This window comes from Vespula pensylvanica, chromosome 11 (genome assembly GCF_014466175.1).
Source record: "Vespula pensylvanica isolate Volc-1 chromosome 11, ASM1446617v1, whole genome shotgun sequence".
NCBI classification, from domain to species: Eukaryota; Metazoa; Arthropoda; class Insecta; order Hymenoptera; family Vespidae; genus Vespula; species Vespula pensylvanica.
Genome location: NC_057695.1, coordinates 4,590,284 through 4,612,348, shown reverse-complemented (window position 1 = coordinate 4,612,348; position 22,065 = coordinate 4,590,284). Strand labels below are relative to the sequence as shown.

Below are 22,065 nucleotides of genomic sequence, written 5' to 3'. Positions count from 1 at the left end.
CTGTCGATCAAGCAACTCGATCGATGCTTGTAAATTTCATGGTGAAACGTTTTGTACATATGGCTACCGAGTCTTAATTAAATTTTGCACCCGTCATATACGTCTACCCGTCTGTTCCTTTTTCTATCTCTATATATATATCTCTATCTCTACCACTCTACTCTTTTATTCTCTTTCTATCTCTGTCTTTCGATAACTCTACGAATATTCTATAACGGTTGCTAACTCTCATCATAAATGTGTTCAGAACATCGTTAACGAAAGATATGTATTATCTTATATGTTTTAAAAAGCAAAATTACGAACTTTACTTAACTATTCATCAATTATCTCAATTAATTTATATTCGATAAATATTTCTTTTTTCTTTTTTAATTTGCGTTAAATAAATATGTTGAATACAAAAATTTATTATATAAAGAATATTCTTAGAAATATAGTATATAAAGTTTATAAAAATTTATAACGTAGGATGTGTAGAAATTTTACATATAAATCATATAAAAAAAAGTAATAGAAAAAAAGTATTAGAATATACATAGAAATTTTTCATGTATATATTACATTGAACTTTAATATATGAATTATGTAAAAGTTCATGATAAAATTTGAAATTTACATTTTAGAAATATAAAAAGAAAAAAAAAGGAAAAACAAGTTTACGCGTTTATATAAATATCCATTTTATATATAATACATATTAGATAAAAATTAAATATAAATTCGTAACATATACATATCAAACTTTTCAAATATGTAATATACACACATACACACACACATATATATATATATATAAATATTATATGGTAGATACATTTTCGTTGCGTGCAATTGTATGTACCTAGTTATTTGAGCAGTTAAAGAAAGCTATTGCATGTTGCAAATTATACAGTAACGATTACTTTTTTGCGAATTTCCTTTTCAGTTTCTTTTTATCTTTTTTCTTTTTCCAAAAAGATTTGCCGTTATTCTACATTGTTTGTGATATTATACTACCTATAGTTTTCTTCACACGTAAAGTGCTATAGGAAGAAATTTAAAGCTGAACTCTGACCTTGAAATACGTCGCGTCGCACACGTTCTTCCGTGCACCTAAACGTCAGATGATTTAACACTTTAATGTAAAATCGGTATCACTAGAAATACTGTCACGAGTAGAGAATACTTATCCAGAAACTAATTTACCTACTAATTTCTTGTCCTACTTTTTATTAATATCAATAATGATATATTACCGTCCAACGTCGTAAATATAAATCTTTATTTGCATAAACATTTTTTGTTAATAAATTTTCCCTAATCACATAATTTATAACTATTAATATAACACGATTTATAAATAAAATTAAAATTTTCCATTATCCTTTAAATCATATAACGTAAATGTATTATAATATAATTTTTATAAATTTAAGATAATTTGTATAACTTATAAAAAATTAAAAGTAATCTAGACGAGATTATTTCGAGATGAAAATTCATTTTTTTTCACATTAACGAATTCATAACTAGGCTAATAAGTTGCCATTTTATTTTATTATATTTTTATTCTTCTTTTTTATTTTTCTTTTTATTTTTTTTTTTCTCTTTTTAATGATACGACACACACAGAACAAACGTTCACTCCGAAGGAAAATCTCGCCCCCATTTTCCGACATACACTGTGTCGCTTGAGAAAGGAGGAGAGTCGCTTTCGTTTATTTGCGTTTCTCCGCGGTCGACGAATATAAATATTTCCGGTCCGATTAACCTCCGCGAAACCAGAGAGGAAGACGAGAATGAATCGGAGTGATCTTTCGTTACGGACACTTTAATTCAACAAGATGGAAAAGCGAAGGCGACCTCTTTCGAATATTATTTATATTTACATTTGTGAAAATTCATTTATATATTATTTGAATATTATTCTGCGCGAATTTATTTCATTGGAATTTATCTGAGCATATCTAAATTAAAATTTTTAATTTCTAAATCAATTTTTTATTTCTAAATCAAAATTTTGTCTTCGTTATAATTTATTAGATAATTATCTGTCATATTTCTATTTGATATTACATTATATATCATTTTTCTAATTCAATGAATATTAATTTTTTTAAATTAACAAATTATCTAATCTACTGAAATCGTCGATCGTTTGTAATAATTACGTTCATTAAGTCCTTTTAGAGAAGAAAAAAAAGATTTGCTCGATCATAAAGATCAGAATAAAGATATATTAATTAAATCGTGTCGAGGGGTTTCAATTAAAATTCTTATTTATAGCAATGAAAAAATTCATTTACAAATAATTTTAAATTTGTTTTAATTTATCGGATCATTTCTAAATCAAAATTTTTGCCTATATTAATAATAATTTATCATATAATTAATATAACACTTTCTGTCAATCATCGTGCCTTATATACATACATGCATACATACATATATATATAAAATAAAAAAAAAAGATCTAACCTGTTTAATTTTCCGACGAATACGACGATCGACCCAGGAAATATCAATGACGATTACACCGATCAATTTCTTTTTGGAAAGAAAGATCTCGATCATACACGCACAATAACAACATCAACAACAACAACAATAACAATAACAACAAAAACAACAACGACAAGAGCAAAAGCAGTAACAAGAAAAAAGAAATAAAAAAATAAAAAAAAATTTTTTAAATGCTCTCGAAAACACTAAGATAGATTTCAAGAACGTTTCGTATCACTATTCGATCTAAAAATCTAACCACTCGAGGATTACAGGGGGAGAGACAAAAAAGAACAAAAAAAAAAAATAAAAGAAATAATAAAGAAACAATAAAAAAGAATGAAAAAATGAAAAAAAAAAGAAGGAAAAGAAAAAAACCGGAAATGAAAATCTCGATCGGAGAATCGATCCTCGTAATGATTCACCTGTCCACCGTTCGTACGTTCGTTTCTTCGCTCGCTCGCTTGTTCGTTCGTTCGTTCGTTCGTTCGTTCGTTCTTGACTATATAAGAAAAATATTTGATAGGAAGTACGAACGTTCGTTCGGTAAGACTACTCGTCTCTCCCGACGGTAAACTCGAGATAGTCTTTCGGATCTGCGCCGCGTGCTGGTCCGGTAGTTTGTGACTCGAGCTGAGCCAAGTCACGCCGTGCTTCTCACGTTGCCGTATTCGCTTACTCGCTCTCTCTATCTTTCTATTCCCTTTTGCGCGCACACAGACAAACAGAGAGACAGTCGCACACGTGTATATATATATATATATGTATGTGTAGATACATGCATATATACATACATTCATACATACGCATACTCTCTCTCTTTCTCTTTCTCTTTCTCTCTCTTTCTCTTTCTCTCTCTCTCTTTCTCTCTCTCTCTCTTTCTCTCTCTCCCTCTCCCCTCCGTTCGAGTACCATAACTTGCCGCGGTCGGAGTCCTGTATTCTCTTCCTCCTTCCAGGTCCTTGCCTTCGTTGTTTTCTATCATTTTTTTTCCCTTTTTCAAGGCCACTGATAGAAGTTCTTTTAGGCTAATCCAAATTTCTAATTGATTTAGAAATTTTTTGACGCATTGACAAACGTATAGATATATATTTTAGAATATTCATGTTAGACTTTTGATATTCTGTTTATGTTATAAAATTGGATATTTCATATGTAACGATCTATAATTTATATATATTTATATTATATATGTATTAATATAAATAAATAAAAAATAAATGAATAAGAAGAAACAAGATGTAAATGTAATCATTTTGATTATATATATTATATATAAAATATAAAATAATTATATATACATGTGCGTATGTGTGTATGTAACGAATATAATTTATTAAGATATTAGAAAATTTATATTATATATTCGTTTGGTTAAATAATTCTTGTTGGAATTTTTAATAAATATTATTGAAAAAAATAAATAGATATAAATACAATCATGAACGATTCGATGGCAGTAGTAAAGTTCATTATACTCTTTTGGTCAAATTTTATAAATGAAGCATCTTAAAATTCTTGAATATTAATATGACGATATGGAAATTAATGTATTATGTTAATTGCGTCGAGATAGTGTTAAAAGATGATGACTTAAATGATAAAGTATGGTGTTTGAAAAAGTTCTTCTTTTCTGTTTTTCTTTTTTTTTTCTTATTTTAATTGACTTGAAATTTTTACCAAAGATCAAATTTCACCTTATCGAGTATGCAAATATTGCAAAACTCTTAAGAAATCTCTTATGCGAAAGCGAGAAACTTCCTATATATATATGTGTATCTATATTTTCGAAGTCAAAACGTTAAGTAAAACATAAATTTTGTATCAAAACGATGAATATCGAATCCAATGCAATTATTTATAGATGTAGCTGCGTGATAACTGTTAATAAAGAACTCCTCTCTTCCTCTCTCCCTCTCTCTCTTGGTAATATATACATATACATATATATATAAATATAAGGAACATAACATTAATATAAAGTAAAAAATATCCTAATTATTATGCTATAAATTTCAATGAAACTAATCAATTATGGGCAAAAGAGAAATTTTTTCGTTGGGGGATGCACAAGATAAGATCTTTGTTCTTTTGAAGGGAGAGAAAGAGAGAGCCAAATTTAAAATTGAAGAAAATAATATGCATCTATCTAAAACTATCGATTATTAAATAAATAAATAAATAAATATATATATACATATATATATTGTCAGTATTCAGTACAAATCTAATTAATTCATACCTTGCAACATATAAAAAATTCTTATTCTTAAAATAGGCAACCTTCTATTCGTACTACTATGCATAACTATTTCTTGCTATCTTCAACAATTATAAATGTACACTTACTTGAAAGTGTAGCTTAGATCGAAATCTAGCGAAAGATATGTGATATCAAATAATATTATTACGATCATAAGAATACGAATTGATGCGAGTACGTAAGCTATGGTTTTTTACTTCTTCGTTTTTTATTTTCCGTAAAGATTATTAATATCTCATGGTATTTAAGATTATTCGTGTTTCTCGCGCGAATTTTTTTAAGAAAGCACGCGAGCACAAATTGTTTCTTTTTTCTTTTTCGTTTTTTTTTTTTTTTCGATATGCTAAGAAGAAACGTTCGATTCGATCTTTCGATCTCGTGCGATCCACGAAGTGACCACCCGACGTGGCAATTAAAGGCAGAACAACTTTTACAAGTTTAACAAACCTCCATACATATTGCAATGGGGTTTCTCTTCTTCCACTCTTGTAGGAACGGTATATTTGGTGAACGGTCTGACTACCCAGTTGGTAATTAATGGTTAATCGTTCGCAGTCTTTCCTTTTAACGGAAGCCCATGTTTCGATGTAACCTCGACGAACTTTATACATTAATATCATTTCGCAGTCTTCTCAAGATAAGTATTTTTTTTATTTCTTTTTTGTTTGCTTTCTTTCCTTACGTATTTTTGTTTATTTTTATTTGTTTTTTTTTTTTTAGTAAGAAATCGAACTATTATTTAAATTGAATATAGATATTCTATATCAATTATTATCAAAATTAACAAAATTTTATATCGAATTAAAAATTTTTTTTCTAAACTGTATTATCACATTGTGATTTTAAATTATACCTGTACGATTTAAGAATTCACGTGATAAAAATCTTACACTATAATGAAATTATTAAATAATATAATAAAAAATAAAATTAATGGATAATATAAGAAAAATTAATAAAAGAAACTTTATTCTTTTAATCCTAACATGAACAAATGAAAAAAAAAATATTGTTATTATAATTGTTTCAAGTTCTTATCAACGACACGATATAATGAATGTTACACTATAGAAACGAAAGGATTGACCGTAAAGGCTTCTTCGTTATTAGCATAATTTAGTCGAGTGGTAGCCTAATGGAACGAAAGGTAACGCTCGTGCTATCTTTCTTTATAAATTACGTAAAGAAAGGTAGGACGCGGTTTGAAAACGTTTTTCGACCAATTAAAAATGAACATTTTCGTTTGAAATATTTTGTTAGTCTTTTTCCGTTTTCTTTCTTTCTTTTTTTTTTTTAATCGTATCTTAAAAAATAAAAAACATACCAAGTATTATATATACTTATCACGCAATAAGATCGTATACGATGTCAATTAAGATTTCGATAACTGGAATTGTTTCCCCTTCGTTACATAATATTGCTAATTTGCGAAAGTCGAAAAAACGAAGAGTCGAAATATCAAAAGAAATTACTTGAGAACAAAATCTGCAAGTTCGTTCTCTCAGCACGTCGGATTTAGATGAAACGTATGAGATAAAGGAAGAAAGAAAGAAATAAATAAAGAAAGAAAGAAAGGAATAAAAAAAGAAGGAAAAAAGAAAAGAAAGAAAAGAGAGAAAAAGAAAAATAACGCAAAAAAAAAATAAAAAGAAAAGAAGAAGAAAAAGAAGAAAGGAAAGAATGCTCTTGCTCTGCCTGGTCTCCATCACGAAAGATAAGGGACCGTTATGAGAGAGGACCCACCTTCTTTCGTCCTTTCCAAGTTATATCCTTTTTTACATGCTGCAAGGTGTAACGAAGAAAATTCACGATCGATCGATCACAACGCGCCCGCAAGCTTGAATCTTTCATCTATCCTCATTGAAATCAAGAGTTTCGTATATGAAGAAATCAACTATAACGAATCTATTATGAATGAATTAAAAACTTTCATTTGAATATATTAAAGAAAAAAAAAGGATATCATCACGTAAAAATCTAATCTAATCGAACTTAATATATATTAGAAATTACATAAAATATGTATTATATTAACTTGCTTTCTTTGCTGTGTGTGTTTCGAATCAATATAAATACTTATCTGTATGTATTATAACATTACAAATATATATACATACATATATACAATATATATACGTAACAATAATAATCGTAAGAATAAAAAGAGAAAGAAAAGATTGTATCGCAAAGACAAAAATTGATGGTTCTAGAATGAAGTTCCATAAATGAATTAATTCACGACTTATAATCTATAGTTACGTTAAGATACAAGAGAACAGGAGGATAGACAGAACATATTCCATATACTAGGATATTAAAAGATAGATATGGAGGGAGATAGAGGGATGGAGAGTGATGGAGGGTGTAGGGGAGAGGAGAGGTAGGTTAAGAGGAGGGGTAAGTAACGGGTAGGGGGAGGAAGAGGGAAAGGAAAAGATCGTTGCTCGTTCGTTGTACTCAAGCTGATCTGTCTGGTGCTTCGTTGTTGCCTTGGCTTCCTAGACAGATGGTCGCTTGGCCACATGTTACCTAACTGTAGGCAGTCTTTAAGTGCCATTGCCTTCACCGGTATCGTCACTCTCTCCTCTACCTCTCAACGTTCGACAATACAACAGATAATACCTAGCTGACTTCACTAAAATACATATGTCATAAGTATATTAGCTTTTTTCGAGATCTATTGAATCGCAAAGGAACACTGAACTGTTAGAAGTTCTTAGAATCATCATTGATTTTCAGACGCTACAATCGTTCTAATATTCTATTCAATCTGTTATATTCTATGTACAAATGTATATATATATATATTTATAATGAGATTCTATTACATATTTGATATAAATAATTAGTTATTCATGATTTTGTTCTATTAGATTTGAAAGAAATATTAAAACGTTAAAAGTTGCTAAGTTGATCATTGATTTTCGATATTGGAATCGTTCAAATATTCTATTAAATACATTCGATTAATATCTAATAATGATAACATATTTTATATTGATGATGTTATTAACTGTTTTTCAAAAAGAATAATAAAATGTTAAGAGCTGTTAAAATGACAATACATTCTCAGGTGAAACAATCATCTAATATTATATTAAATATATTAGATTTACCTAATAATGTAATTATATATTCACAGCTAATTATAATAATATTACATCTATTAATAAAATATAATATAAATATGATATATAATAATAAAATGATTACGATACTTTATTTATATAAAAAAGAAAAAGAAATATAAGATGAAAAAAAGAAACAAAAATTATTATAAAATATTATAAAATTGGGACGATCACGAAGCCGTTTGTTAAAGTAAATTTCATCCTTATGTACATGCATAAATATATCTGTATATATATGTATATGTTGTACCTATATCGTTATTCTAATCTTATCCTAAATATACATACATAGAAAGAGAGTGTGAGAGAAAGAGAGAAAGAGAAAAAGAAAGAATTTTTCATGTCGGTCACGCGATTTCTCTCAGTCGCGACGTTGGTCGAGATCTTCGGCGGTCTTAGCAACGATGTGAATCCACTTGAGAAACAATGTGACACGATCCATTAATCTTGTACGATAAAAGCAAGCAAGTAAGCAAGCAAGCAAGCTAGCTAGAGAAGCTATCGCGGTCAATTAAATCTTCTACGTGCCTCGCGTGTTCCGATCTCAAGGTAAAGGAAATCCGATTAAATATCGTTCGAAGAACAAGCTCTCTTCTATAATGTTCTATAATACATATGTACATATATATATACATATGTATAAAACAGTTTTCGGTGTCTTGTATTTTTAATTGACTCGAATTCTGAAGATATCTTTACTTAAAGGCTTATGTTTCATCCACTAAAGGAAATGATCTTATCTAGATCAAAGAGAGAGAACTTATTTCGATTTATAAGTCATTGATAAAATAGGCTTCGGCCAAAGTTGTTTATCACGAATGCACGTTATCTAAACTTAACGCTGTCAGAATCTACAATCATTTATTATCTTCTTTATGATTCTACTATTCCAGTTACAAGGAACCAAGTGAAATCGTTGCCATGTTCAAATCGACCCTCGGTTGAATCGCATTATTTTCACTTTCATCCATTCAAAGTAAAATCTTTATCGCTAGTTAAATATATATTTTAGTCGGGGCTTATTGTTAAGTCGATTGTTTGAAATTACGATACGTTCCTCTTCGATATTCTTATCGTTCTAAATTGATATCTTAGAATCTTTATTATCCTAATTTAATTATTTACTATATACCTATATACCTTTGATACTTAGATAAAATTATAAGGATAATTTTTTAAGATTAGCTTAGAATCATTAGCTTAAAAATAATGTTATTATATTAATAATAAAGATACGTTAAATCTATTAATCTATTAATGGTAGGTACCATACGCAATTTTATACGGTCTTTCTAAAAAATTTTGAGGAAAAAACGATAGTGAAAACGATGATAATTAACTTTCAAAAATTATTCTATAAAGAGTAAATCTTCATATCGAATTAGAGATTTAGATATGATAACTGAAAAGAAATTAAATTGAAAAACATAAAATTTTTTTTCTCTTCAAACTTACTTACGAAATTCTGCGATGGCTCCAAAACACTCGTACACGTTGTAGGTTGACCTTGTGGTAGGTTGATTCGTAGTAGATCACAAATACACAACACTGACTCTACATCGCGATTTATAAAAAATTCTTTTTCTTACCATTATATTTTATCAAGTTATATCACTGTTAATAAAAAGAAATATACTGCGAACAAACACTGACTCTATGACCACCTTGCTCGTGGCCACAAATAATTTACAACAAATGAGAAGCTGAAACATAAAACAAATTATTGTATAAAAAAGAATCTAACATTTATAAATTATATTACCTATAAATCATTTCTGAGAATGATATATCATGATGTCTATTACTTAAACGAATTAATAATAATTAATGTATCTGATAATTATTAATTATAAACAGATTATATAATAATTAATTATGAAAAAATATCTTATAAAGATCTTACAACTATTAATGTATCTTATAACTATTAAAATCCAAAATACTTTTGAGATACGTATACTGAAAGCAAATCTTTCAAAAATATCAATTGTCCAGTGCTTACCATATCAAAATTGTTATACGGAGATATCCAATTGTTAATAAAAATCGTACAAATTTTCATTAACGAGACGATAACTTTGCCAATAAGCTCCGTCGTGAATAATCTAAAGATTGTGTAACATTTCTATTACTTTCTTTTATATATATAATAATAAATTTATTGCACACACATTATTAAATAAATTACAATCAAATTAAATAAAATAAGATGAAATATATTTGATATACATACCTGTATAATAAAATAAATGTAATAGTTTAAATAAAATTAAACGATCCTATCCCTCTTGAGCACGTAGTTACTCGTCGAAGTGTGAAACAGGAATGAATGAATCATCGTATCCTTGAAGCTACACGAACGTTCGACTGTTTTTCGTTTGTTATTTATCCTACAAAATTCCTAGAAGTTTAGTCGAACGATTATTTATATATTGAATGTTACCTATTTCTTTCTACGAAGTCTCGCTTTGTTATTAGACAGACTAACCTTTATATAACCTCGGCAAGTGACGTGTACAATGCTATTGTTATTGATTGTGCTTTTTGTACACATATACACGAGTCCTGAAACATAATATTGTGTTAGTAAAGCATTAAATTCATATATATGTGTGTGTGTATACACATACATACATAATATATATATTTATTTAAACATACATATTATTTATCGTATATATCGATATATAAGTTAACAATTAATCAAGATTATTAATTGGATCACTTTACAAAGAATGTATATTTGTATGCGTGTGTGTGTTAGAGGATATACATATGTATATGTGTTTATATGTGATTTGTACGGAATATTCATACACATATAGATATATATGTATGTACGTATAGGTGTATATTTATATAGGAAAATCGGATACAGTATAAAATACGATCGATAACGATCGATTAATAAATATTGATTAATCATAGTATTGTTGAAAGTAAAGAAAAGTATCGATAAAAATATAGTTAGAAAATTCGGAAAAATGTATTACGTAATAGCTCGGAAAAAGCTGCCAAAATGAAACTTTTTATTTTCGAGAATATCTTTTGAACAAGATGTAGTTGCATTTCGCGAATAATACATGTTAGAAAACTCGTTTTGAAGAATCGATTTGTATATTGTAAGAGTTTGTACGTTAGAAATAATATGCTAATTACCTGTAATTACGTGGAGGACGAAATTTCGTTGCAAACTGTCAGTAAAAAGGAAATTCAAAATGGCTGTAACATCACGTAATAGTAACGAAGCTAAATAGAGGGCATTGCCCTCTTTCACTTCGAGTAAAAATTTCTTGTATTTTCTTTTTTCTTTTTTTTTTTGTTAGTTTTAATTAAAAAACAGAATATAATATAAACTATCAGAGCATTCAAAACGTCAAAAATATCGATTATTAAATATCATTAAAATTATTCATTATTGTCTAATTAAATAATTCATACAAAAATAAAAATTCCCGCTTTACGTATATGTAGTTCTATTCTACTATGTGAATTAAAATATATATGATCAATAGATCGATTACGAAAAAGAAAATCAATATTTTTCTTTATTGTAAATCTATCTGGTAAATATTCTAAAAAAGAAAACAAACATTTTGTTACATTTTTATCCCTCCTTCTCCTTCTCCTCCTATAAATATTTAATATAATAATAAAATAATGAATAATTTTTTGATAAATTATTATGAGCTTCATAGTACCCGAGGATCGTAAGAAAAAGTTTACTTATATACATACACACATACACATACAATTTCATTCGATTTTCGTTCAAAATTAGAACGAAGCTTTTTATTAAGACAATCGAATAAAAAGTTTTGTTTTATGTTTATTATACTACATATATATATATACCCACGTTTTATTATAATACGTGAGTAAAATTAAATTGTTCAACTATAATGAATCGTCATTGATCACGATTTAAATAGAATTCATATACCGAACAAAGTCATCCATCGTCTTCCAAATGCATGCTATTCAGTAGAGCGAAGAAGGAGTACGATCCTTTCATTATCTATAAATATTAATCAGTTTTATTTGTAACACTATCGCATTCATATCACGATCTATTAATGTAACACATAAATAATAATTAAAAATAATGCATATATACATATATACATGTATACATAGAAGATCCATAATAATAATTTGATAACATTTTGATGGAAAATATTGTACGATGTGAAAAAATTTATAATTAAAAAAAGTGAAAAGATATTTTTCTTCATTTTTATATTATTATGAATTTGTTCGATATCAAGATATTATTATGGACATAATATAATTATTATAACAATTAGATAATTCTTTCCACTTATTTATTTAAAATAACGAACAACAAGTTGAACATCACGAGAGAGTTAATTTAACTCGGGTCAAACTCTTAGTTTGAACTATAGTTCCTTCAGTTAGTCCATTGGTTCTGATCGAATAGTGTGTCACTGATCCCAGTAGGGTCAAAGCGTGTGCATAGAAACGAAGATGCATACTTTCGATAAAGAGAAAGAAAAATCTACAGAGTGAATTCCTTTTAAAGCTGTTCACCACCTTTCCCTCGAAGCGTTTGTAACTTCAACGACAGACATAAACAAAATATGAACTACAAGTGCAACAAGGGAAGAGTGTCACCACATGTCTATGCCTATCGTATCGATTTATAAACTTGTGTAAGTTATACCCCTTTCACGCGTAAACTAACAATCGATTTAGTGTTGCTTGGAGTATTAGTGTTAGTAGGCTGAACTTACACTTTTCAGTCTCCTATATTTATATCTACTCGACTTGCGATCTTTAATAGACATTAGAGAGTATAGATTGGCTGTATTGCAAGTAACTTGTTCATTTAAATATACTCTCTTGCTTTGTAATAAATTACCATCATCAAATATGATGTATAATATATTTAACTAGTATATTTCTTCTTCTACTCATTCCTCTTATCATTATTATTATTGCAGTAATAGCAGTAGTAATAGTAATGATATGAAGTGGATTAGTCTTATAGGGCAAAACCACGAAAAAAAATAGCGCTGAGAGTTCTACTTCATGGATAATGTGAAAACAAATCCATCTTTGATTTTTATTAATGTAATGTATAATATATGAGTATTCATTAATTATTATTTCTGACAAAATAATCGACGAAATAAACTTCCCTGAATGAGTATCGCGATAAGTTTTTGCATTTCCTTGCGTTTGGAATGAATCAAAAAATTCGGGCATCAGTTTATGCATACAAAAAGCAAGTAATCGACTAGTTCACGGAAGCAATCACGCACAAAATTGAAATGTGTACACGAAAATCAGTAGTAGGTAGATGCTTCGTCTCTTTCATCGTAGATATCAAGAGGAACCACTATACGAAATTTATTTTCTACGAAAATTGTCGAAGATCGTATTTGTATTTTGCCAATAAATAATCTAAAAGTAATTCTTAATCGATTTTTATCGAACAAAGTTTTATTTTAAATATGAAAATTTAAATGAGAATTCGGCTTTTACGCATTTTTAAAAAGCTTTGATTTAAAAAAAAAATCCTATCAAAAAAATATTGTTTCTTTTCAGAATTTTATATGCATAGATTTTTATATGCATAGATTTTTTTTTTAATTTGAGAGAAAATGGGTTCTTTGTTGACATAAATCATTATAAAAGCAGGTGTAGTGAACAGCCTTAAAAGGGAAAACATATTCTCTTACAGCTTTACAGCACTTATCATTTTCTACTTACAGCGATAAATGTCTCCAAAGATAATGTATAAAATTTGCCTGCTTTCAATCTCAATGGTTTTTGCGAGAACATGGAGGAGAATATTAATAAATTTGCAGTTCGATCGAATGGTTGATCATGCCACTGAGAAAGCCATTGTGCTTCGGCCAATGATGAACTCTGTAAAAAAAATAAATAATTAATGGAATAAATCCATAAAAATCAAATAAAAGGAATTCTAATGATCATAGTATATGCATATATTCTAATTTGAAATTGTTTATGTGATCTATCGTTTTTTAGAAATTTGTAAGAAAATAAATATTCTATGTTATTTAAATATCAGAATGAAAATAATGGAAAAATATAGAAAAATAATTCATCCTGTAGATTGAGGAATGAATATGACGTATTGTATTACAGATTAGCATGCTGCAGGCGTTTAATTCTTTTTTTAAATATTAAAATTAAATTTATAAGATTTCGTATATTTTTTCTAATGTAATACGATTATTTGTATTTTCTATATATATTAGTAATAAATATATATTAGTGAGTTCAAAACTTACGTGAGTTATCATTTCATTTCCTATCCAACATATATAAAGAAGTTGACTAACAGCAGCACCTAAGTAAATTGAATATTTCCAAAAATTTGAATCTTGTCCAGAGACCTATTAAAAAATTCCCCGCCCATCCCCCCCCCCCAAAAAAAAAAGAAAGAAGAAAAAATATTTTTATTAAATTACGATATGCTTGAAAAATTGTTAGAATTATACTGAGTGCGGCAGAGATGTAAACGGGACGATTACAAAAGTTCAATAACTCATCGAAATGCTTTATTTAAAAAATTTTAAATGTATCATCTTAATCTACAGAAATAAAAAAAGTATTTTATTATTTGAAGACGACATTTTGAAGATGATCTCTGCCTCTCCACAGAGATTTCTTCAATCTTAAAAGCATATTACTCGTACAACATCGGACAAGAGCGTATACAATTCTTATCCGAAATGTTTAACGAAATTGCATGACTGCATTCTTTGGCGTACGTAAGTACATTTCTTTCTTCCTCTTCTTCTTCTTCTTTTTTTTTTTTTTACTCAGAGAAGTTTTTATTTTTTCAGTACAGAACCAGTTTCTTCAAAGTTCTTAATCCATGTTTTAATGGCATGACCAGACGTCACTGGATTATTACGGTTGACGTTGAACTTGCGGCGAAATAACCGTTTAATGGTCACGATACAATCATCATTTTTATAATATACCTTAACGGCGAACGCATGTTACACATCGCTCCATTGATTCACATTTATAAAATCCTATGATGCTACCAACTTTGCGTAAGTAATCGAATTACACTCTACATCCAATGCTAATCAATTTTTATAATCGTCCGTTTCTTTGCCGCACTTCGTAAAATAAAATCTAACAATTTTTCAAGTAATTTTTATATATATATTTTTTTTCAATTTTGTTAAAAATTGCTAGGGGAAACTTATGTATTATTCTAACTAATTTGAAAATAATATATATATATATATATATATATATATATATATATATATATATGCGTTGATACATGAAACTATAAGTTAAACATTGAGATATTTATCGACATTTGTTTCTTTGTAAATTACCACAATAGCTTGAAATCCAGTTAAGCATATCATCGAAGTACTCGAAAACATTTGAACCAACATGCTAGAATTAAATAGATCATTTAAATCATCGATCATGGTCACCAAACGTTGATGATGTTGAATGTATTGTTTAAAGAGTTCTTCGAATCGATATCGAGGTTTTCTCTTTTGGATCATTATCGATCGATCTTTTCCGATCACATTATCATCGTTCTTATCAATAAAACATTTGATCTCTGTTGTTGAACAATTTTGAAAATTCATATTTAGTATCTCTAATTGCAAGAGAATCAAATTACAAATAGATACAATTATGGTATCAATCGCTAAAATTGCAGTTACGCCAAAAAATATGCTACAAGCTTCTACAGCGAAGCCTATTTCGTGTCCTGGTGATGTCTTGATGTCAAAAGGATAACGTGCTCTTATCGGTAAGCTTCCATCTTCTGTTGGTGTAACAAATATCAAAGCAATTACCAAAAGATAACCCAATGAACAGAAACTGTAAAATGGTATTTTATCTCGCCATAAATAATATTTTAATTTTTCTGTAAAGTTGACTTCTATGAAAAATAAAAAACGAAGTACGGATTAAGTTAGATTGCAAATATATCAATTTAAATAAAATAAATTTTTACAATGCAATAGTAAATTTATATAAAATAATATATTTATATTTTATCTTTATATATTGATATATAATTTATATTATTATTACGTATATATATATATATGTATATTTTATTTTATTATATATATAAATATTTTATCCTCAAATAAATTTATTTTATATAAATTTTCTTTCATACGTATATTCATCGCATACATTCCATATGTACAAAAATGTACCTATACTATTTTCATGATTCGATCACTACATTAAAAATTTTAAATAATTATTTTGACATTATATTATTGAAGTGAAAATATTTACCAGACAATTGACAAAGTTCCTCGCAAGAGTTCAACGTTTCATAACTCAGTCGAGCAATCCTATCACGTGTGAATTGACAATTGATCACGTTAAAAAGAACTACAGTGATTCCAGCAAATATACAACCATCGTCTGTCACTATTGATAGATCGTCAAGCATCATGCAAATATCAGCGAAAAGTGTTATCGCAAATATTATCATTGCACTGACTGTGATTTTGTTGTAAATATAGTAAATGCATTTCAAGAAAGACGAAGTATTCGATTCAAGTGTCCATAAGCCAACCCATCTGTGTTATATCGATTACAATAAAAGATTTGTTTATATAAAAATTATATTATATAATTATTATTATACAAAATTCATAAAATTAGATATTCTTATATAAATAATGTCGTATAATTCATTAAAAATAAATTAAACAGACATACATCCATAATATATCTACGAGTTCTTTACATTCATTAAACATAGTTTTTATCTTTTTTCTTTTTTTCTTCTTTGTATCATTTGTTAAAATTAAAAAAATTTTTTATTTTACGCGCCTGTAATTTTCTTTTGTTTTACTCACTTTAGCATATTGATACTGAGAATCCTTAATTTATAATGTTGATTTATCCAGACATATGATGAATCCTTCGACTTCGTATGCATTTTGCTCGACCACTTATGACTCGTGTATTTTTGCAAACGTCACGAAGAAACTTTCGCTTGTCTCTAGTTGTATATTATCCTCTTACGAATTGGATATTTTTCTAGAAAATGTTAGCCTTATTAGTAGGCATTACTCACTAGTCTCTACTATTTTCTGTCTATGTCTTTTAAGATAATTGAAGATAAAAGCTGTCATAACTGCATGGATATTTTGTCTGATTATAGAGTATATGATAGGAGCATATGTCATAGGATATTTTTCCTGATGGACGATGAAGCTGGTAGTACGTTCTGTGAAATTGTTGAGACTAAATCAAACTGTTCGGCGTTGTATAGAAAGAAATATGAAAAATAGAAAAAACAATACATCATGCAGGTAAATTATAATTTTGAATATTCTGTAAAAATGAAATTAATAGTTATAAGTAATAACAATGGAAAATTGAGATTTTTAAATACATTTCTAAAAGAAGATAATATAGGTATAACAGTGAAATAATATTACACATTTTTTTTTTTATAAAAAATTAAACATTGATTAATATTACATATGCTATAATATCGTTTATCTCATCTTTGGATATTTACATTATACAATATATTTTTCAAAATTTGTATCTCGAGTCTTTATCGTAAAACTAGAAATTAAATAATTATTATTAATAATATATAAAATATCGTATTAAAAAAGAAATGATTTGGCTCGGTCGATACATAGAAATCTGTAACTTTCTGATAACTTTGCAAACGATATCGTGTCTTCACGATATCAAGTTTTTTTAAATTCCATTTCTATATAATAAAAAAAAAGAAGAAAAAAGAAAGTATCATAGTCGTACCTAAGGGAAACGTAATCGAAACTTCTTTAAACTCGATGGATATATCTACGGAAAGAAGAAAGAAAGAAAAGAGGAAACATTAACATTTATTAACGTAATACACGTCGTTATTAAGTTACAAAATAAGATAGAGATGTAACGTGGAAAAAAAAAGGAACGAAGAATGTAGGGAAAAAAGAAATGAGAAAAAATATAAGAAAAAAAAAAAAATATAGAAGAAAGAAAAAAAGAAAGAAAGATAGAAAGAAAAAAAAAAGAAAGAAAGAAAAAAATAATTTTTGTTATTTAGCAGTAATATCACCTATAAATAATAAGTACGTATAAAACATCGTGCTTCAAGGGAGGTAGGGGAGGTGGAGGGAGGAAATAGAGTGTTTAGGAGAAGATAGAGGGGTATAAAAAAGGGGACAGTATAAATTGCACTCCATTGATCACATTTAAAAAAACTGGCACGCTTTGATCGAAAACTTATTACATAGTAATTATCCATCTTTCTTCATTTTCGTTCATATCTCTCCTTATTATTTTCTTTTTCTTTTCTTTATCTTTTTTTCTTTGCCTTTTTTGATTTTCTTTTTCTTTTCTCTTTTTTTTTTTTCCATTATCATCATTATTTTTCTTTTCCAGCAATGCCAGTACCAACACACATTATGACGTTATAATCGTCTAATCCTTGTTCATCACCACATTGGAGTTTTTCGTTTCATTAGAAAGACGATAATTTAACATATTCCATCATACTTCCAAGAGCACGAGTTTAACCGATCAATTAATTATCTCGGTCGATATACATATATCATCTATATTTACAAAAAAATACACGTGCTCCTTAATCGCATTATCCTTGTTTTTTTTTTCTGATATCTGCATTAGAAAAAAAAAAAAAGAAAAAAGAAAAAACATATACATGATATCATGAAACAATACATTCAAACATCACCAACATGTTCGTTTGAGAATCTTGAACGAATTCTGTACACTTTGTTATTTCATCGACGTTTTTCATCGTGCAGTCTTTCGTTATACATTACAAGTTCTTCATTTCTTATAATCAAATATGGACGACGAATAATATTTCAAAACGTTTCTAGTCCTTTATCTTCGTATTTCAGATTCGTTTCTAAAGAGTGAAAAGAAAAAAAGAACTCTTGAAAATTCAGCCTATAAATTGCGAAAGATCGGGTAATTTGAAACCGTTGAACGTAAACGGCGTTGGTAAACTCCTGAGATTATTTCTGACAGGTCCGAAGCTAGGAAAACTGCTAGGCGTTGTGAATTGCGGAAGATTTCTTGAAGACGATTCGGCGGCAGCTAAAATGAAACCACATTGTGCCGTACACACGTCGTCTCTTAAGATTGCTTCGCGGGATGCTTCGCGTAATAACTGATTGCAATCGGTAACTCGTAAAGATGCGCATTGTGTCTGAAATCGAAAGATTTAGAACGTAAATACGCATTTCGTAATAATTCAAATTAATATATTTAAAGATTAGTTCAAATCAATCGAAGTTTAATAAATAGAACAATTACGATTGTTATATATATATATATATATGTGTGTGTGTGATGATCAATGATCTATCGATTTTTTTTTAATCTTATTAATTTTAATCTCATTTATTAATTGTGATTATTACTTTTAATCTGTTAATTGTTTTTAATTTTAACTCATTTACTTATTTGTATTGTCATCAATCACATTGAAACAGAAAGAAAAAAAATCCCTAAACTACGTTTCTATAAATATACTTACACCTTCCGTCGTACAAACGCAACTAGTACAAGGTGTAGGAAAACCAGAGTCACCAATGGCGACGTTCCTCCCACCTATTTGACATCCATGTCTTGTTTCTCGCCATGCAGAGAAATCCATATGCGGCATCGAGCTACAGGGTACTCTAGGATTCAAGAAATTACTTGGTAAGTCGAATGCTGCTCTCTGCATCTCTACGTGTTCATCCATGTTCTCACACATGACTTTTGACAATGTCGTTTTACGAATTTCTGCCAATTGATGTTCGGTAAATCGAATATTTGGATCATCGGTTTCATACCAAAAACGATCGCATTTCCTTAATTGTCTGAATTGTATAGCTATTATGCATGCGAATGTCGGACCTACAAGACCTCCTTGAAGAGGTCTTTCACTCATTCCACCAGGGAATAAATCAATGTCATCGACGGAAGCATAGATTCGTTTCATACGTGCTATTACTTCAGGCGCCATCTCCCTTGACAAATCTTCGAAGGTTGTAGCTTTTTTTAAATTACAAAGAGCTCTGTATTGATTGTAAGAAGGTATTCCATGATCTCTAGCCCGATGAACGTTCAGAGCGATCAAATCTACACCGGAGTGTGGTATTCGTCGATTTTCAAACAAATGATTGGTCACTTCTCCAGTGATAAATTGATCAAGAGTTTCCATAGGAGTTGCCACCAATCCACGTGTCATTTCATCGATCATACCTGATTGATAAAGCATATCAGGATTGAAGAATCCATCACGTAAAAGTATAGGAGGATCAACGTTCTGATAACTACGATCCATTCGTGGCAAATGTGGTCTCAATAAGGAATGACCTATTCTAAAAGCAGCAGTTGCAAACTCGTTCAAAACACTTGGATTACAAGTTGGTGAATACTCTTTGTAATAACCTTGTGGAAGTAATTTCAAGCCGTAGAGGCTAACGGCGTTCCATCCTAAAATTCTTGGTAAGAATTCATTGTAAGTCAAATGTTGAAGCATAGCACTGATTATTCGTCGTGACTGTTGATACAATTTTTCACCGTCCCAATGTGAATTGATTTGTCTTAGTCCCTCCATGATTCTGTTGTGTTCTCGTATCCACATAGTATGCATTACGGTTAAAGCAGGTTGTTCGGATGCTCTACCATCTCCTCCGATGAAACAGTAAGACGATCTTGCCTTGCATTCTGGATGCGTAGCCGATTGTGGTAATAAATCTTTACCGCGATTAGTATTCGTTGTTATGTTCATACGGCCATTAAAACCACGTAAAATGTTAGCTATGCAATTGTTCTCGCCATATACCACTGAGCCATCCAAGTATGCTGTGTTCTGATTCACCTGTTCTCTAGGACCTAAATGTTGTTGACCGGGTAACGACCTCATCGATGGGAAACACATTCGTGCGCCAGACGTGACATTTACCGTTGGATAAAAATGATCACCTGGTGGTACAGGGAATGGATTGCATTCGGCGTGAACTGTTTGCGGAGAATCGCATGATCTACAACTTGGTATAGACTCTGCGAAACCCTTGTGAATCGGTGTCATAGTTAAATCGTGATCAAGAAACTGAGCAAACTGCATAACCATTAGAGTATATCTGTTGTGAAGGTTCGAGATATCTGGATGAATCACTGTTGATACTACTCTTGGATTAGGTAAGGGTACACCTGTTACGGATCTACTTCTTGGCTTGGATACACCGTCTTCGTACACCGGTGGTAACAATCTAGCGAAAGTGGTCAAGGATTGTCCTAGATTTGGATTACGAAGATTGTTACAGTGTCCTGACAATGTTCTGTACGGTGTAGTTGGATCACAAGGATTATTGTCAGCCGGACATTCTACTTCCTCGTGATTCGTTGCCTTATGCTGAGGTAAAAATCCAGATATGTCAACGTTTTGAAGTATATCGGAGAAGTCATTATTTGGAAAGCCAAGAACGTTGTCTGTTGTATCAAAAATCTGTCGTTTTCTGCGCCTAAGGCCATGAACGCCATTTAAAATCTCGTTTGTTGCTAACTCATACATGATCGAAGAATTTGCCAATAACAAAGCGTCTTTGTTTGCTTTGGAAAAACTTGCAGCTGTACCAGCTGGTGATTTTGGATCAGCTATTCTTTGTTCCAACCAAGCATTGTATTCCAATTGTCTTCTTCCGATCAGATCTTGTTCAGCTTTTTTCACTGCCATTGCTATTAAATCCGGGCTAATTTCAAAAGATAAATCAGGAACTGATTGGGTCGTTGTCATGTAATTATCGATTACAGGAACAGGCAAAGGTTCGTCTCTCCAAGCTGACAGATCCAGTACCTCGTACTGATTACAATTAATTTTAGCATTGAGATAAGGATCTTGTTGTATGAATGCTTTAGGTTGTATCTTACGAATTTCACTGTTCTCACAGAGAAGTCCTGCGAGCGAAACTTTACGAATTTCTGCTAATTGTGCCGACGTTAAACCTGACGGTGGAATATCGTTTTCATACCAGAATCTATCCGAATATCTCACATTGACAAACTGTTTCTTGAGAAGACAGGAGAACGTTGGGCCCACTGCCATTCCTTTCATTGGTATTTCCAATATTCCTCCTACTAAAAGATCCACGTCTTCTATTCTGGTATAAATAGACTCCAATAGTTTAACATTCT

The 22,065-nt window shown here is 29.4% G+C and overlaps 4 protein-coding genes across 7 annotated transcripts in view; all 4 read right to left on the bottom strand.

Annotated features, from left to right (window-relative positions):
* Positions 1-10,491, bottom strand: part of LOC122632922 — a 55,856-nt gene extending 45,365 nt beyond the window's left edge. Inside the window, exons 1-4 of one of the 2 annotated variants that reach the window (XM_043820245.1) lie at positions 10,367-10,491; positions 10,112-10,279; positions 9,881-9,983; positions 9,334-9,581 (exon numbers count right to left, since the gene is read on the bottom strand). The gene's annotated coding sequence lies outside the window, so the exon portion shown is untranslated. Of the gene's footprint in view, positions 1-9,333; positions 9,582-9,880; positions 9,984-10,111 lie in introns of both variants that reach the window. The other variant, XM_043820244.1, reaches the window with a different exon arrangement.
* A 1,255-nt stretch (positions 10,492-11,746) lies between these two features.
* On the bottom strand, positions 11,747-16,624 carry LOC122633104 (odorant receptor 56a-like). Its single transcript, XM_043820646.1, has 5 exons — positions 16,134-16,624; positions 15,234-15,813; positions 14,163-14,267; positions 13,615-13,773; positions 11,747-11,896 (listed from the first exon to the last, which is right to left on the bottom strand). The coding sequence occupies exons 1-5, from the start codon at positions 16,370-16,372 to the stop codon at positions 11,831-11,833; spliced, it is 1,149 nt and encodes a 382-aa protein (XP_043676581.1). The 5' UTR covers positions 16,373-16,624; the 3' UTR covers positions 11,747-11,830.
* Positions 14,259-15,214, bottom strand: LOC122632898. The gene is given in 3 exon segments (XM_043820186.1): positions 14,259-14,915; positions 15,002-15,005; positions 15,195-15,214. Coding segments are annotated over 3 exon segments (231 nt in total). The 3' UTR covers positions 14,259-14,708.
* Positions 16,625-17,202: 578 nt separating the features above from the next.
* The window catches only part of LOC122632920, a 34,836-nt gene continuing 29,973 nt past the window's right edge, over positions 17,203-22,065 (bottom strand). For all 3 annotated transcript variants that reach the window (XM_043820242.1, XM_043820243.1, XM_043820241.1), the window contains 2 exons: positions 19,418-22,065; positions 17,203-19,087 (listed from right to left, as the gene is read on the bottom strand). The exon at positions 19,418-22,065 is cut by the window's right edge and continues 40 nt beyond it. In XM_043820242.1, the coding sequence (XP_043676177.1) occupies positions 18,821-19,087; positions 19,418-22,065 (2,915 nt within the window). In that variant the 3' untranslated portion in view covers positions 17,203-18,820. The remainder of the gene's footprint in view (positions 19,088-19,417) is intronic.